General features: G+C 48.0%; 1 protein-coding gene across 1 annotated transcript in view; it reads left to right on the top strand.

Annotated features, from left to right (window-relative positions):
• Positions 1-17636, top strand: part of BTBD9 (BTB domain containing 9) — a 479622-nt gene that overhangs the window by 449684 nt on the left and 12302 nt on the right. Inside the window, exon 10 of the mRNA XM_090280431.1 lies at positions 11426-11504. Coding sequence (XP_090136557.1) covers positions 11426-11504 — 79 coding nt within the window. The remainder of the gene's footprint in view (positions 1-11425; positions 11505-17636) is intronic.

The following is a 17636-nucleotide window of genomic DNA, read 5'->3' as shown; positions in this document are numbered from 1 at the left end:
CTGGAGGGTCCTGACCTATCCTTTGAGAGGAAACTCCTCTAAAAGGGAAAATTATACTATGCGCAGGGAAGGCAAAACCCAAGACCGGCTCAGGTTACAGCAGTAAAGGCAAGTGCATTCATTCACCAGCGAGCCCTGAAGTTGCCCTCACTCACCTAGGCCAAAACCCAGGGGCAGGAGAAATCTAGGGGAAGGCTGACCTGGACTGTAATTAGGAGGAAAGATGACAGGTATTTGTCCCAGGAGCTGCTCCCCACCACTCTGTGCCCAGCAGGAGGAAGGGCACCACCATGGCTGTGCATGCAAATCACTTGAGGAGCTTACACTGGGCCCAGGCAGGGCCCACCCAGGGCTGAGGCATGGCCTGGAGCTGGAATTTTAGAAGCTCCACAGAAGCAACTGAAGACTACTCCGTCCTTCCAAGAACCTCACTTGTACCTGTTTTGGGGCTAAAAAGAGGACAGCATAAGAAGATAGATTCTTTTTTTTAACTGACACATAATTTATGTATCAGTTCTGATGCTGGATCCCCAAAGAGTTTTGTGGTGGTGGGATTCCTGTACAAGAGTTAGGAATTTATTCCAGTTCATCCCTGCCTGAGCTCTGTGTCTTCTTGGACCAGGCAGGCAACGTGAGCGACGTGAGCTAGCGCAGCAGACGAGAGCCGGTGGGGGGAGTGACGGGGGCCACTGGAAGCTCAGGGGCCTGCGTCTGTCACATTCGCCTCAGCTCCAGCCAACATTGTCTTTGTAGGAAAAGGGGATCCAGGGGCGCCAGATCTTCTAGTTTTCAAGAGAGACCAAAATTTTATATTTTTATTTGAAATCTCCCATTTTTAAGTGGCATCTAACTCAAATTTTAAAAAATACTTAGCAAATCAGCAAAATGTCCATGAGCCTCCTGTGTGTGACCATTGCTCTCAGTAAGCATGGGGCTGATCAGCATGTGACCGAATGATCGCTAATCCTGGTGGCTCCTCACAGGCTGTTTTCCTGCCACCTCAGGTCTGCAGTCCAGGTAGACAAACTTGGTACTGGTTTACCTAAGCCTGGCACGTGGAAGGCTCTCAATAAATAGTTGTTGAATGGATGACATACAGGGTGAATAAGCAAACCTAAATCCCCTGTAAATCAGGGCACTGGGACAGCTATAAAATCCAGTTCAGGCCTTGTGCAGGACAAGAGAGCTTCCTCCTCCCTGTGCCAGATTACACAGTAAGGCCTGCACTGAGGCTTCAGAGATCTGGGCGCCGGGGAGCTCTTCGGCGGGGGCTGAAGGGTCTGGGCTGACCCTGCAGCTCTGCTGCATAGATGCCCTCTCTCTGCCTCTGGAGCAAGGGAGGAAGACCCAGGACATGCCATGCTGAGGGTGACCAGGGGAAAGCACCCAGAGCCCAGTCTCAGGGCAGTGATGGCTTGAGAATTCCCACCTCACCCGTGTTGTGGAAGACACGCTCTCCCTCCCATGCCCAGTCCATCGCACATCTTCAGGTATGATTAAAGAGATGGCTGCTGTGGTCCTTGGCCCATTTCAGGGGCGAGGAAGACAATAAGAATAGCTTGCTCTGAGGGATGGCAGGCAGCTGTGGGGTCAGCACGAGAGGCACACTCATAAAGAACTGTCAGAGCAGCCGTCTTCAGGCCAGTCTGGAGGCTCACTCAAGGCCACGTGGCTGGGAGAGGGCGCTGCGCTCACCGCATAAGCTCTGTTGATAGGGGCAGCCTTTATTATTTCCTCCCTTTTCGAGAACCTTTTTGGAAGGTTCACATTTGCCTTCCAGCCTTGCTCCCAAAGGTTGTAAATAAATCTGTTTTCCACATACCGTTTCTATTCCTCTTCACCACAGGCTTTGCTCCCTTTCTTGGCTCTGCTTTTTTTTTTTTTTTTTTAACTTTTGAATTTTTTTATTTTTTACTTTTATCAAAGTTATATGTGTACATAGTTTTAAAAGTCAAGTAGAACCCACAAGGCTTATAACAGAAAGCAGCAATCCTCTGCTTCACTCTTTTCTACCTTAGGTCCCACTTGCCACAGGCAACTTCTTTCCTTTGTTTTTTCCTTTAAAAAAGTTAATATTTTGAAAAGATTATACACTCAAAGAAAATGCATTTAATATGGTTTAAAAGTTAAGAACTGTAGAGATAGTGAAATATCTTCCTCCCACACCTCTTCCTCAAGAGATGATAGTTGACGCATAAATAGATGTGTGTGTTTTCCCAGTTTTTTTATACCTTGGAGATCTCCAGTCTTGCCCGGCCCTGTGACTGCCTCTCTCCCTTTCCCTCTTCCACCTTCCTCCTCCCACCATCCAGCTGCTAGTCTTTTTTTTTTTTTCCCAGCTGCTAGCCTTTCCTACTAGGGATAGAGATGTCCCAAAATTTACTCAGCCAGTGTCCAGGGATGGGCATTTAGGTTGCTTCTATTCTCGGGTTCACACAACATGGCACCGCTGTCCTGTCCTGCTGTGTTCCCGTGCTCTGAGCACATCAGAAGGTCCAGTGATGTAGGTGAAGCTGCTACTCGGGGGTGCAGACATTTCAAATGTTGCTGCTTGGGGATATGTCAGTTACACCTTCCTTGGTGTGTGACAGTGTCCCTCCACTTGTACCACAGAGCATGTGATCAGACTTAGATTTGGGGGAAAACACTCATTTGTTTTAGACTTTTTTTTTTTTTTTTTGGTCTATGCATTCATATTTCTAAACTATATGCTTGTTCTATTTCTTAATTCTGTTATCAAAATTATCTATTGTCTTTCTACTTTGTAAGATAAGGATTTGGCTTTGTTGCCCTTTCCCCTGGCAAGTATAGTCCTCTCCTCTCCATCCTTTCCCTCTAGTTAGAGCACTGTTTTTCTTTGTATCATTTATCATAGCTACTAGTATGATTATGTAACTACATTTAAGAGCTAAGCCGTGTACTATTTTAGGATTGCCTTTCTTTTTTCATTCGTTTTTCCTGTAGTTAAAAATTCATAAAATCTTTTTTAAAAATTAACTCGTATTTTATACGTATGTGTGTATATGTTCGTATATATATACGCATATAACTGTGTGTATATATACATATATACATATATATTTCTTTAGTTTTCTATATATTTACCACTCATTCTTCCTCCTAACTTTTTTCAGAGTGATACAAATTCCCTCAACCTGCTGTAACACCTGGTGAATCAGTTTGGCTTTTCCACTTGGAAGGGCCCCTGAGAGCCTCTGTCTGCCCACTTCGTCTGGGCTGGCCACGCTTGGGAGTCACACAGCCCCCTGGCATGTCCCCGTCATCTAGGAATTCCCCTTGCCTCTATTCATGCCCCAGCCTGTTTCCCGGACTCTGTAACTTCCTTGACCTTCGTTTAATACTTTTTTGGTGGAGCACATTTCCAGTAGTTTCTCATGAATGCACTGGAAGTAAATTTTTTGAGATTTATGCCTGAATGAAAGTTTCTTTGTTCTATCTTCATACTTGATGATAGTTTGGCTGGGAATAGTCCTCTGGCTGGGAACTAAGTTTTCTCTCAGCATTCGGACTGAAGGGCTTCATTATCTTCTGACTCCCAGTGTTCCTTTTTTAAAAATCTCATTGATTCTGGTTCCCACATCTTTATGTTGACGTGCTTTTCCTCCATCTCCAGAGCATTTAGATCTTCTAAAGTTTCTCCATAATATGCTTCAGTGTTCTCATTTATTGTAGTGGCCTCTTTAATTTGGAAACTTATGCCTTTCATATTTGGGAAAATGTCTCATTTTACTTTGACAATTTTCTAGCTCATATTTTCTTCACTCTTTTTTGGGAACTTCTAATTGATTAGTGGACCTCTTAGTTTGATTCTTTCCTCTCTTAAAAAGTTTTTGTTGTTGATTTATTTTAGAGAGAGAAGAAGGAAGAGAAAGAGAGAGAAACATCAGTTTGTTGTTCCATTTATTTATGCATTCACTGGTTGGTTCTTGTGTGTGCCCTGACCGAGGATCAAACCTGCAACCTTAGGATATTAGGAAGACACTAACCAACTGAGCTACCTGGCCAGGACTGATTCTCTCCTTCTCTTATCCTTTTTTCCTCTCTTCCTTTTATCTTTTTTCTTCTATTTTTCTATCTTCTTCATTTTGTTTTACATTCTGGGATATTTCCTCAACTTAAGCTTCTTCTATTTTGTTGAATTACTTATTTCAACTCATAGTTTTAATTTATAAGAGCATTTTCTTGTTCTCCGAATATTCCTTTTCATATTATTTCATACCTCTTCAGGGGAAAGGCTAAGGGAGTAAACCCCGACAGAAAATCCGGAGCCGGAGTCCCTAAGGCGGTTTGATGTTGTAGTCAACACCGGCAACTCCTGCGGCGCACCTGAACCCAAGCTGTATCGACTCCGTCTTTCCCTTGGACCCTTCAGCTGCGAAGAGAGGGGGGGTCTGCTGCATGGGCAACAGCAGACCCTCCATATTACCCTGCCCAGGCTCTGTAGCTTCAGTGTCATCGCAAGATGTCGATTCAACACGGGAGGAGACAGATACCACGTCACTCCCGAGTCGGACTGCACAGCCATTCTCGGCGGTGCAGATAGACTCTTAAGAAGCTACACCATTGTCTCTCGAGACGGACGGCTGCCGACGATTATTTTATTCTTATTTCAAACATGTAATAATACGTTCTCTTATCTTTCTGGAGGGAATATAGGATTTTTTTCTGAAGTTTTATTCGGCTTATTGAATCTGTATCCTCTGAGTTACTTTTCTATTTGCTTTTGGTCTCTATCTTTCATGTTAGAGCCTTTGATGATCCTTGACTGGCTGTTTACCTTTAAAAGTTAGGCATTGAGAAAGCTCTCCGGGAGCATTTTGTATGTGGATGGCTTCATGGGCCTCATTGAAGGTCATCAGACAGGGATTAGGTGTTTCACTGGGGGACCCTGCCCACTCATTCAGACCAGCACTGGCTGCCTTCTGTTCCTTCACAGAAACACTCTTCCAGTTCTGTGTGGCCATTTCCTCTGTTTGTGTAGGTCTTAGTTCAGTTGTCCTTGTACCAGAGAGTACTTCCTTAAATACGTTATTGAAAGCAATGCCCCTCCTCCCCATCTCCATAGTCCTTCTTTAACTCAGATAAATGTTCCACTAGAATGGAAGCTTCTTCAGGGCAGTCTGAAACAGGGCCTCTTCCATAGGAAGCACTTAATAAATATTGATGGGAGGAAGAATGGAGGGACAGAGGGAAGGAGGGTAGATTAGTATGTCAAGGTCTTTCCTCTTGGGCTGGGCAGTCTCCTGCCTGGGGCTTAAGCCTGGATCATGGTGGCCTGAATACCCAGAAGTTACAATCTGGAGTACTCACTTTCATGTGGTCCCTTATGTGGTCGCTTTCTCTCAGCCCATGTAGGGTCCCACCCTGCTGTGTCTGGTGCCCCCAGAGTCCAGACCCTCTGTGTTCAAGAACTCCAGAGTGAAATCCCAGTCTCCAGCCAAGGTGGAAGGGGGCCTATCCTCACTGTGTAGGTGGAGGGCAGGGGAGTCCATCTGCTCCTTTTACCTGCTATCAACGTACTGCTCTTGGGTCAACCCATACCCCCTACTCACCCCCCACCTCCCCGCACACCCTCACCATCAGAGGTGGCTGGTACAGCAAGGACACGAGCCTTCTTCAGGCTCTGCAGGGTGAATTCGCTTGCTTCCTATGTGTTTTCTCTGAGGTGTGGACACAGAGAAATGGTAACATCTCCTTATCCTTTCTGTTTTGTGCTCATATGTGTATGTGTGTGTTATAATACATATATTAGATATGAAGCATTATTACACTTCCTTCCTGTGTTTTTAGTGGAGGAAGCAAAGATTAGCCCACGTGATCAGTTTGCCATGCTTCGTGCCGGTTTGGCCCTGGCCAGATGCTTTCTTGTCTCCATCTCCCCACTGCCCAGCAGGTCTGCTACAGAATTCTGACATTTGCGTTCTCTTGATAGCACAGGCAACAGAGTCATGTATTTTTCAGAGCTGAAAAGACGAGGCACCCTTGGCATAGGACCCACAGGATCTCCGGAGAAGGCAGGACGAGGTGTAGGCTGGAGAGTCATTCTGTGTGGTCCTCCCCCTTCAGCCCTCGGGGGCCTGTGAGCTGCTGTCCTTCCCCTGGAGCCGTCTGCACAAACCCTGCCCTTACAGATGGTGACAGTCCTCCCCGACCCGGCCGTTCTCCTGTCTTCTGCTTGCTTTCCACAAAGGCGCAGCTGTCTGAAGCCAGTGGCGCCACCTGGCAAACCCACACCCCACTGAGAGTAACTCCACCTTTCTCCCTAATTTTTATATTTGCTGTTTAGTTAATTCCACCTCCAGCAAATTCTCACATAAACACAAACGTGGTTTTAATCCCTTTCTTCTTCCTCTTTCTTTTTATTTATTTCAAGAACTGTTTAAAATACTCATCCCCAGAATTGACTAGTTAATATTTTTCACATATACTTCCATCTTTTTTATTTTAATCAAAGAAATAAAACATTCCAGTTAATGTTGAAGTTCCCTTCATTCCCCAAAAGCAATCCCATTCCCCACCCTCTCCTGAGAGACAACCACTATCATGAATTCAGCATATGTCCTTCCAGAACATTTTAAAAATACTTACAAGCATGTATGTTTTCATGAGTGACCTGTGTACAGTTTTGTGTGTGTGGTTCCTCTGATTTGCTTTCAGCAAACCTCGTGCTTTAGACCCCTCCATGGTGATACGCGTGGAGAGAAGGAGCATCTGCCCATCCTCCTCCCCGCTCCCGTTTTCCTGTGTGTGAATTCAAAGACTTACTAGTAGTAGCCAGCGGGGTCATGATGCCTTTACCACATGCCAGGAAACTGAGACTTCAGGGACTGTCATTTGCCTGAAGTCATCTTGTAATCCACAGAGGGTGTGTGTGTGTGTGTGTGTGTGTGTGTGTGTGTGATCTCCAGTCCTGGAGTCATGACACCAAAACATGGTAATACTCTGGGACCTGGGTGGCAGTGAATAGTCAGTGCCCCAGCCGCTCAGTCATTTGAAAATTTCTACTTGTGACCTTTGGTGGAAGGAGCACCAACTAACAGTCATTAAATCTGGCTTCTGTGGTTGACTCTGCACCTGGCGGCTTTGGGGTACTGACGATGACTTACCTTCTCCTGTGCCTCAGTGTCCTGTCTCTGAAACGGGACTCCAGCTGGCTGGCTGCCTACCTCTGAACAGGCCGTGTTGGAAACCAAATGAGACAGACCATGATTGTGAAGCACTGAGCACTGGGCACTACACAGCAGTCCGCAGAGGGGAAGCTTTCAGGAAGGCAGCCATAGCCCCCTTTTTCATGCTCCTTATCAACAGCCCACCTGCCATATTCCAGCCATATCCCCACGAGTTTATATTTATTACAGCATTTGATCCTCATTCCTCACGCAGCAACTCTAGAGAGATTGTTTTAAATTTCTTGCTTTTCCAGATTGTTTACGTATTACTATGGCAACATCATTTTTTTTAGTTTCATATATATTATATTTCGGCCTCATTGTGGGTTAAATTAAGTTTTATGGATGGGCCTGGGAACCCAATCAAAATTTATAGCTTTATTTCTCTGGAAAAATTGCTTTGAAGCTTCAAACAACTGATTACAAGGGAAGCTTTGGAACACCACCAGTCTGTGAGTGGGGACCACTGTATTGTTTGCATTGTTTCCTAATTAGTTCAGGGAAGGAGAGCTGGTCTTCCCACAGGATTATAAACTGCTTGAGAGCAACCACTACATCATTTGTGGGTCCCCATGATACCCAGCAAGTGCCAAACTCAAACGTGTATTCAACACATACTTGTTCAGTTCCTCCAAAGCCCAGCTGTCTTGTCTGCCTCCAAGAAATGGGTGCTGATGGGGGGGGGGGGGTGCCTCAGGTTCCCGGGGACCTCTGCAGTAGTCATTAAATCACACACTGTCCACCTTGGTGACTCACAGGTGTGTCTTATGCAGGTTCATTGAGCTGAATAGTAATTATAGTAATGATAGATGTTTTCCATTTGTGAATGTATTTAATCTTCACCAGAATTGTTTTGATAGTTATTGTTATTAGACGAAGATACTGAGGCCCAGAGAGGTTAAGCAGTTTGCCCAAGGTCACAGAGCTGATTAAAGTACACAAGTGAAAGTCAAACTCAGACAGCCTGGTTCCAGAACCCTTGCCGTCAACCACTGAGCCATACTACCTCTAGTCCCCAAAAAACCAGGGTTAAAACCTGCTGTCTTGACTGCCACCACAGTGATCCTCCCAACGGGAAATATCTCGGGAAATAATTCAGTGCTGCCATTTTCATTTCATGAATGTGATTGGTATAAAAGCCTTAGGCAGTAGTAAGATAGGTACTTTTTAAAAAAAGATTTTATTTATTTACTTTTAGAAAGAGGGGGAGAGAGGGAGAAGGAAAGGGAGAGAAACATCAATGTGTGAGATACATCAATCGATGATCTCAATGATCTGTTGCCTCTTTCACATCCCCAGACGGGGACCTGGCCTACAATCCAGGCATATGCCCTGCCTGGGAAGCAAACTGGCAATGTTTTGGTTCACAGGCTGGCACTCAATCCACTGAGCCACATCAAGCAGAGCGGTACTTTTTTTTTAAATGATTACATATGCTTTCTACCACACTCCAACAGTACAAAAGTACAGTAAATATCTCTTGAAATTCTCCTATTCAAAGCTAAAAACTTGATCAACATTTTGGCCCACGTGCCTATAGACATCTTCGAATTCATATGTGTATAGATCCACGTTTACAGTGTAATGTGATGGGGACCTCGTTCTGTAACCAGAGGCTGATATTATGTCTACCAGCCTTGGACACGTGAGGAAATTACATCTCAGGAAAGGAGACAGACTCCACCAATGGGGAGCCAGCGAGTACCAAGGGCGGCACTTCAGTCCTGTGTAGGTTTTTATGGTTTGGGGGGTAAGTGCTCAAAGCAAAGGGTGCATGTTTCCTTTGACACCTGTGGCTCCTGTCCGGACACTTCCTCCCAGCACCCAGCCCTCCCTCTGACCTGAGTGGGTGCCATGCCCCTGACACCCCCTTGCCTACCACAAAAGAGATTCAGGGCGATTGTGAGGAGGACTATTTCTGCAGCTCCCAACAGCTTCTGAGTAGACTAAGCGAGGCGGCGGTGCCCTGGCCTGTGCAGTCTCGGCTGTGCAGCCTCCTTCGAGGTTGCGTAGTGATTGGAAACGTGGCCCACACGTGCCAATGATGTGCCAGTGCCGCCCTTCCCATCGAGCAGCATTCAAGGCTCTTTTGAAGCAGTTGAGGGGAAATGGAATCTGATATTTGGGGAGGGGGAGATGTCCATCCTAACCACCTTCCCTTCCTACTGATACTTTGGTCTTAGGGTTGGTATCCAGTTTTGCTGAAAATGAAATCATCTATTCAACTCTCAGGCTGTGTTAGTGAAAATGAGCTCTAATATGATTAGATATTAATGTAATGTAATGGAGGATTGGTATTCAATTGAGGCCTTCAGATCTTATTACTCCACAGATGCTCCCTCCTGCTCAGGCTGCTGCGCTGCCTCCCCAGCAAAGCCCCGAGCCCCCCACCCCAGCCCACTGCGGAAGCCTGGGGTCCCATGTGTTGGGGGAAGGCAGGAGAGCAGCGGCCCCAGTAAGGCCTCCCTGGCCTCTTCCATGTGGGGGGAGGAGGAGCTGGGCCACGGGAGGCTGTGGGTCCTGCCTGCACTTTCAGAGCCCCCTGCATGTTGAGGCCCCCGAGTTTACACCCAGAAGCACCTGAAGACTTTTTTGATAGGCCCGGGGATAGAACGCTAAGAGCAAAATCCTTACCTCCTCCACTCCCACCCCTCTGCACCTCAGTCCTTTTTGTGAAGCAGCCCTGGACCTAATAGCTGTCACTGGCTGTTGTCACTTATCCTCGTCCTGCTTCCCTTCCCTGGAGGGGTGGTCTGAGAAGCAGGGACCTGATGGGGCCTGACGCCCTGCGCAGTGTGCGCCCCTCGCGTTCACAGGCCTTCCAGAAGGACGCGAGGCTGTCATGGGTTGCACGCTTGGCTAGGAAGTGACGGCCAGGCCTGTGACAGCCCAGGACCATTGGCGCCGCCGCCCGGGGCCTGCCTGGCCCACGGGCCACACAGCCTCCCCAGCACACTCCCCCAGGAGCTGCGTGGGTCTGGGAGGGAAACAGGTCCCCGCCGAGAAAATGGGCGGGGAATGCGAGCCCCGGGAACGGTGGGATGGCGTCACCTTCACGTATGAATAATAGCATTTTACAAGGAGAGTGATTTTTCTTGTGCTGTTTCCAGAAAACTGCTTTCAGAGGCACACAGGATGGTAACGACTTTTTAATGACCTTCAGGGGCCTGGTGTCCAGGCAGCCCTGATTCAGCCTCAGTGGGAGGCTCACAGTGCAAGGGAAGACGGAACACCTGAAACCAAAGGGGGAAAACAAACACAAATCCATGTATTTTCTTTGGTAGCATTACTTGGTAATTAGACAATTACAGGAAACAGCTTCCCAGCAGCTGGCATTTCCACTGTGAGCGGAGGAGGGGCGGCAGCAACTGTGAACTCCTCACATTCGTCACAGAAAGTATTGTGGGCACTTACAGTCCTGGGTGCCATCCCTCCTCTCGTGCATTTGGATGAGCTGTGAGCGGTAAACGGAGAGCGGAGCTCCTCCTCTCAGGGTTTAAGGCTGGGCTTTCAATGAGCTGACCTCACCCCTGCTGACCCTGAGGGACGGCCTTTAAGAGATTGGGGCTGCTTTGGGGCCCACCAGAACCTGCGCAGTCCTGAGAATAAATCTCCTGGCGTGCATTTGGAAGCTGGGAGCAGGGGTGGAGGTGGGGGGGAGGCCCGTGGGAAATTGCCTCTTCCTCCCCAGGGGCCATCACCTGCATGGCAGCGGGGTCAGAGAGGAGAGCCGGGGTTCACACTGCAGTGAGTGACCCCCACTTCTCTAACCACAGTGCTGGGGCTCCACAGCCCTCCCCTGCCCTGCCTGCAGTGCTGCCCCGATGCACCGCTCTCCTCTTCCCAGAACCCTCGGGAAGGCCGCTGCGCCCCTTGGAGGCAGGCCCGCCTCACAGAGGAGGGGCTGTGTTCTGTGAGCTCCGGCCGCCTTGATCACCGTCCGATTAGCTGCACTCCTGCCACAATGTGGGCTCGGTCTGCACTTGGTGCTTGTCTGAGGAAAACTTTATAAGAACCCACATCACCTTCACAGAAGGGTAGGGCACCTTCTTTAATGAGACTGCAGGATCTGAATGGGGTACTAGGCACTTGCTGCTTCCCTCGGCCACACAGTAGGAGCCGCCCTGCCCCTCCTGCAGCGCGGGTCTCCGGAGAACAGCGGATGCGCAGCCCTTCTCGCTGTACTCAGTTAGCAGTGCCGTCTAACCAGGCAACGGTTGTGCTTCCTCTCACAGGTCCTGGCAATCGGTAACTTTTGAAAGACAGCCTGCCTCCTTCATCCGAATTGTTGGAACACACAACACGGCAAATGAGGTAAGGGTCTCCTTTCTTGGAAGACGCTGTGACATTCGTGATGTACAGGTAAATGCTACGCCCTGAGTTACGAGGAACTGTTTGTTCCACCTGTTAACGGCCTGTTGTTCAGACAGCTTGGTAGAGAAGGAAGCCCTGCTCTTGCACAGAGGGGATATCATTATCGTCTCTGAATGTCTCCTCACTGGCAAGTGAAAGCCAACTCCGGTGGCTTCGCTTCCTCCTGCCTCTGCGGAACTGGCAACCACAGGGACCCGGAGAGGTCAAATGCCCTGTCCTCAGAGTCCTCCGCCTTCCAGCTCTTTCAGAGCTCCCTTGGCCCGCTGAGCGTGGGGATGAAGGAACCCTGGCCCCACGGGGGTGGTCGTGATGCACAGTTGCTGGTTTCCTGTCTACATGGTCCTGTCCCCGGGCCCAGGCCTGGCTCCCAGGGGCGGGCAGTCACTCCAGTGGACCGTGCTGTTTGTAGATGTTCCTTCACCTTTGGATTAAGGAGGGAAGAGTGGCAGGTTGTTTTCCCCCATTTTTGGTACTCAGGGTCAGGGTGGCAGTTGGGTGAGGTGCCTGGGCCTCCGACATTGCCAAGCAGTTTTGTCTGGAATGGAAATGGCTCAGGAAAAGGGACCTGGGTTCCTCTGGTTTGGAAAAGAGAAGACGGTGCCTGCAGTGCTCCGAAAAACCTAGAGCTCCGAGTGTGAGGGAGGGCGCCAACAATGGCAGCCCCAGGGAGGAGCCAGGGACGCCTGGGCTGTCGTCCCCTCAACACTTTGGGGTCCCCGTGGGCTCACAGAGGCACCTCAGGGCTGGCTCACACCACTTCAGGTGAGAAGAGCATCTGCTTCAATTTTGAGTTTAAAATAATCAGTTCATAGTTAATTCTTAAGTGAGACAGAGGGGGCTGGTGTCTAGCCACCTGCCACCCTGTTGCCTTAGTCTGCTCATCACTTACTTGCTTTTGTACAGACATGTGTGTTCAGTGTGTACTCCTGAGGGACCACTGGCTACAGACAGGAATTATGAGGAACAGGAAGGTTGAAAGTTCAGAGGTAAAAGAAAGGCATAAAAATAGTAACAGTTTTGCAATTTTACCTTAACATGGTCTTTCTCAGGTCTGTGCAGGACCAGCCTCCTGGGCAGGCAACCAGGGGGCCTGCATGGGGCCCTGTGCTGGAGGTGGGGGTGCTCACCAGCACCATCTTGAAATACTTAGCAACTTTACCCTTCATTTTTTTTTTTTTTTTTTTTTTTTTTTTTAATAATGGAAGCCCAGTGGGACAGTGAAACACCCACCTGGGTCTTGGCACGTCGGCTCACCCTCAGGTCTGCTTCCGCCCCCTCTTGCCTTCCCAGGACTGGTTCTCAGCGCTCCACGGCCTGACACCCAGGGTGGCACCTGCCCTGCCTCCTCCTCCTCAGCCTGCCTCACAGTCACTGCCCCCCCCCCCCCACCGCAGTGGGAGCTGGTGCATTTCCAGGGGAGTCAGGCTCTGGTGTGAACCCCACCTGTGAGTCTCTGGACAGGACCCGGCACCTGTGTCACCCTGGCCTAAAGAGGCCCCTGTGCCCAGAGAGTGACACATTAAACAGCAAATGCAGACCTTGTGACAGATCAAGAGAAAGAGTGAAAAAAAGCTTTTTTCCTGATTTTTGAATAAGAGGTTTCTGCATATTACATAGCTAGTCTGAGATTTGTACATTGTCTTCGTCAAATCCAATTCCCAGAGTACATCGAGGTTTTTCTAGTATTTCAAAAGCATTTTAAAAAGTGAAAACATTGTGATAATTTGTATTCATTTTGCCTTTTTATTTATTTAGAATAAAAATGATGCACCCCCATAATGTTTCTTACAGGGAACTTGTAAACAGAAGCCTGAAACTTTTTCCCTTATCTCTTTACTTCAAAACAGACCTGAAAATTATAATAGTAAACCAGTCGATAATTCTTAAAGCACGAAATTAAAGAATTCTAAGCAGCAGGTCATAAAAGCACTTTCTGATGATGTAATGAAAGTAAATTTAAATCTACATTGTAATACATATAAGATCACCATATTTTTAAAATTTTGCCAATAAACGCCAATTTTTCTTAACACTTAAATTTATGTTAGCTAAAATGAAATATTTTTTGTTTACAGTCACTTATTTCTTACATAAAGCATCAAAAAAAAAGAAAAAAAAAGACTAGTTTTTTTCTCTAATTCCTAAGTGGGGCTCTGCAATTACGTGTTACAACAAAAGGAAATCTTAAGTTGGAGAAGACTAAGAAGCACTGGAGGGAGTCTCAGGGTCCCAACCCCGTCATGTCAGGGACCATATGAATAACTTCCCATTGCATAACTCTAAAGTTGGGGTTCAAGATGGCCTCTCCCTGATGAGTTTCCCAAAACTATCTGTGGAAGGAGCCCCAGCCACTTGAGCCACCAGTTTGAATGGGTTGGCTGGTAGGTCACGGTGATCTGTCACATTTGTCTGATGAGCAGCTTGATCAGCTGCCTTAGTGTCAGTTATTGATCAGGAAAAAAAGTTCCAATGTTGTGTTGCCAACTAGGAAACCTCTTAAATCATTAAGTAAATAGTGGCCAAGATCATAAGACAAGATCCATAAGATGTATCATTTTCAGAGCACACATGAAGGCGCAAACGCCCTAGCCGCATAGCTCAGTTAGAGAGTTGTCCCCACACAGCAAGATTGCGGGTTCAGTCCACATCAGGGCACATACAAGGATCAACCAATGAATGCATCAGAGAGTGGAATGACAAATCAAGGTGTCTCTCTCTCTCACTCCCCCCACCCCTCTCTCTAAAACCAATAAATAAAAAAGATTAAAAAAGAAGGCACAAAAAAGTTAAATTTCCCTGGGCACCAAGCATGCAGCAGACCCTCACAGAGAATGTCTTTACTACAGCATAACTGGGTTGGTTCTGGGACATCATTGAGAAGAAGCAGCATCACCTGTCTTAGGCACAGCGGGAATGTGTGTAAGTCAGTGTGGCAAAGAGGTGTGAGGGGCAGGGGCTGTTTTAAGGGAAGGGGAGACTAGGTCAGCAGGACTCCTGGCAGAGGCAGCCCTAGGGGAGCACCCAGTGGCACAGACAGCTGGGAAAGGAGGCTGGGGCAGAGTCAGGGAACCAGCATGGCCTGGGGTCCAGGGCACACCTGATCCCCAGTCCCATGGGAGCGAGAACCATGCCACCAGAAAGCTGGGGTCAGAGCACCTTTGTCAAGTGGAGAGCGTGTAGAGGGCAGGCAGGGTTTCCTCAGTATGGCACCGCTTGTTCGTCAGCAACATCGGTGGCCTCCCTGTAGTCAGAGCCAGAGCCTGTTTCCATGTAGACACTGCACGTTTACCAACCCGAAGACTTAGGGCTAATTTCAGAAGCATAGATGGTCCTGGTTAACATGGATGGTAAGCTTATCTGTGATAATAGACAGAAATGTGGCTGAATAACCTGCAACATCTCCGGGTAAGGCTGTTTTCTGCAGGTGCTGCCCCACCCAGAGAGGGAGGGTCTGAGCAGGGGATGGAGGGGACCATGCAGCCTGAAGGCTCCTGTGAGTTGAGGAGCATTCAGAAGAGATGGGGCTGGGCTGTTCTGGCAGAAGGTAGAATGTGGCCTGCATAGTGCCTAAGCGGCCATGGCAGCGGATGCTGTGGAAACTGGCCTCACCCCCAAATACCTGGCTGCTATTGGAATAGCAGAGGCCTCCCGACCAAAACCAGGTAGGGATTCCCTGCCCAATGCAGGTGTGTGTCTGTCTCGCTGCAGCTGGCCGGGCCTTCCTGTGGGCAGGGCTCGGCCTCTCTCTGCTGCATGTTAATGTCCCTCACGTCCCTGGATCAGGGCAGGAGCAGCTCACAGGGGAGGCAGCCCGGGCAGTCTGCGGAAGCGCCGAGTTTTTGATCCTCTGTTTTGGCACACTTCTGATTTCCTGTGGCATTTCATCCCTCTCCTCTGGGAAGTGTATGTCTGCTGCAGGCATCTGTCTCTCATCTTCCTTTGTGAGCACTGCAGCAATGGATTTATTTAATGTTTCAGCTACGTTAATGACTTCTGTCAATAAATTCCCTAATGCTTGCCTCTTAAAGACAGCACCACTTCCTTTGTGACCTCCTGCTCCTGTGAACTCGGTGTCATCCTTGTCGTTTAGCCCAGCTTAGAACATTTTCCTTTCATTCCTGTGTGCATGTGCATGTGTGTCACGCCCTGCTCCGCTCTCTGCTCGGTATCCCCCCGTGCTTGGCATACTTTCCACGTGTCTCACGTTTCTCTCCTTTACTCTCGGATGCCGTTCTGCACACCCTGTGTGCCCACTTGGGGGGTTCCTTTGTCGCCCGTCACACTTAGCACTGGATGGCAGACACACGTCAGTTAGCTCCTGCTCTCCCTCAGTTGTTTTCTCTCAATGCGCTTCTCCCCAGCACCTGAGCCAGAAAGGTCCTTCGTGGCTGCTTCCTTGGTCTCTGCATGTGGTCACTGGGCCCACTGGCCTCAACTGCTGATGGGCTCTGAGCTACTCAGGAGGCAGACATTTCTCCCCATTCTTTCTTGTCCGGTAAAGGTTAGAAACGGGGCCTTGTTGCCAACACCACTGATGTCACTGAGTGTGAAGTTTCAGCTGCAATGACTGTCACAGAGCCACGCTGGTTCTGATACCGCACCGCTCACAGGCCCCTTCATTTCATCTCAGTAATTACCGTAGCACAGTGACAAAGGCCACTCCTGCGTCCTTAAAGAGAGCAGGCTGGACCCACGTGAGGCCTGTCTGTGGACCTATGAAAATCAGTCAGTGTATCAAATGAGATAGAAGTTATGCCTGTTTCTTTTTGTGACTTTTATGAAAATCTGGGTTTGAGAGCAAATTTTGGTGTGATTTTTTATTAGGCATTGAGCTCATGGCACAGGCAGCCCCGCGGGTTAAAAAGGACTACAGGAAAGCTACGCAGTATAGAGAGACAGGGGGCTCTTGCCCCCGAGGACCCATATGAAAGCCTTTGCCAAGTCAATACAAAGCTGAGGATGGTATTGACAGTCTGTAGGCAGCTCTCAGGGTTCCATTTACTTATCGAATTTATGTAGCTGAGGAGAGAGGCTGTGTCGTATTTATCTTTATATCCCCGGCACCTAGCATGGGCCTGGCGCGCGTATGCATAGGGTACCTGCTGGCTGAATGAATGAATGGATCATGGATTGTTCCGTCTATTCATCCATCTCTGCCTCTCCCCATCGGTCAGCCAAATAAAGGAAAGGACTTAGTAATTCAAGTTCTCGTCATTCCAAGGCAGAGTTTTTGTAGTCATACTGAGGAGTTTATTAAACCAGAAACTTTTATAAATGGAAAAGTATGTATGCCAAATACTTCAGCACTTTCTAGTTTAGGATAATAATACATTATAATGACTAATATTTACTGAGCACTTACTATCTGCCAGGCCCCACTTCAAGCCCTTTATATTTATTACACTGTGTAGTCCTCATGTGAAGTAGGTTCTTCTCCCACTGCATTTTAAAAATGAGGAAACTCAGTCCCAGGTGTTGGCAAAGATGAGGAGCTATGGGCAGTTCTCATCAGTGCCGTGGGAATATAAACGGATACAGTCACGTTGGAGAACAGCTTTCTACCAAAGCTGAATATGTGCAATGTACCCTATGACTAAGCATTTTCACACCTTTGTATAATCTCTAAAGAAACTCTTATACAAGTTCAGGATGCAGAAAAAAGGATGCTCACGGCAGCACTATTCATATCAGACCCATGGGGCCCCCACCCGATGGGGCAGCTTCCAGGGAAAGGACAAGCAAAGTGCTTCACGTGGTCCAAGGGGGCCACCATCCACGCAAAGCGAAGAGACCAAATACAAAAAAATACATATGGTAGGATTATGTTCACATAAATGTCAAAAATGGGCAAAACCAAGCTATCACACTTAAGGATATGTACACAGGTGGTGGAAGTTTTTTTTTTAAAGTAAAAGAATGATTATTATTAAAGCTAGAACTGTGGTTTCCTCAGGTGGGTCAGCTCGAATCAGGAAGGGCCACGTTGAGGGCGGGCCCACAATGTTCCTGGTTCTTGACCCAAGTGGGGTTTATATGCTGTTCCCTGTATATATGATCGTTACCAACAAGCTG

The sequence above is a fragment of the Furipterus horrens genome, unplaced genomic scaffold (assembly GCF_987537825.1).
Source record: "Furipterus horrens unplaced genomic scaffold, mFurHor1.1.pri manual_scaffold_6, whole genome shotgun sequence".
Lineage (NCBI taxonomy): Eukaryota > Metazoa > Chordata > Mammalia > Chiroptera > Furipteridae > Furipterus > Furipterus horrens.
Note: the sequence above shows the minus strand (reverse complement) of the source record. Positions and strands in the feature narration are given on the sequence as shown.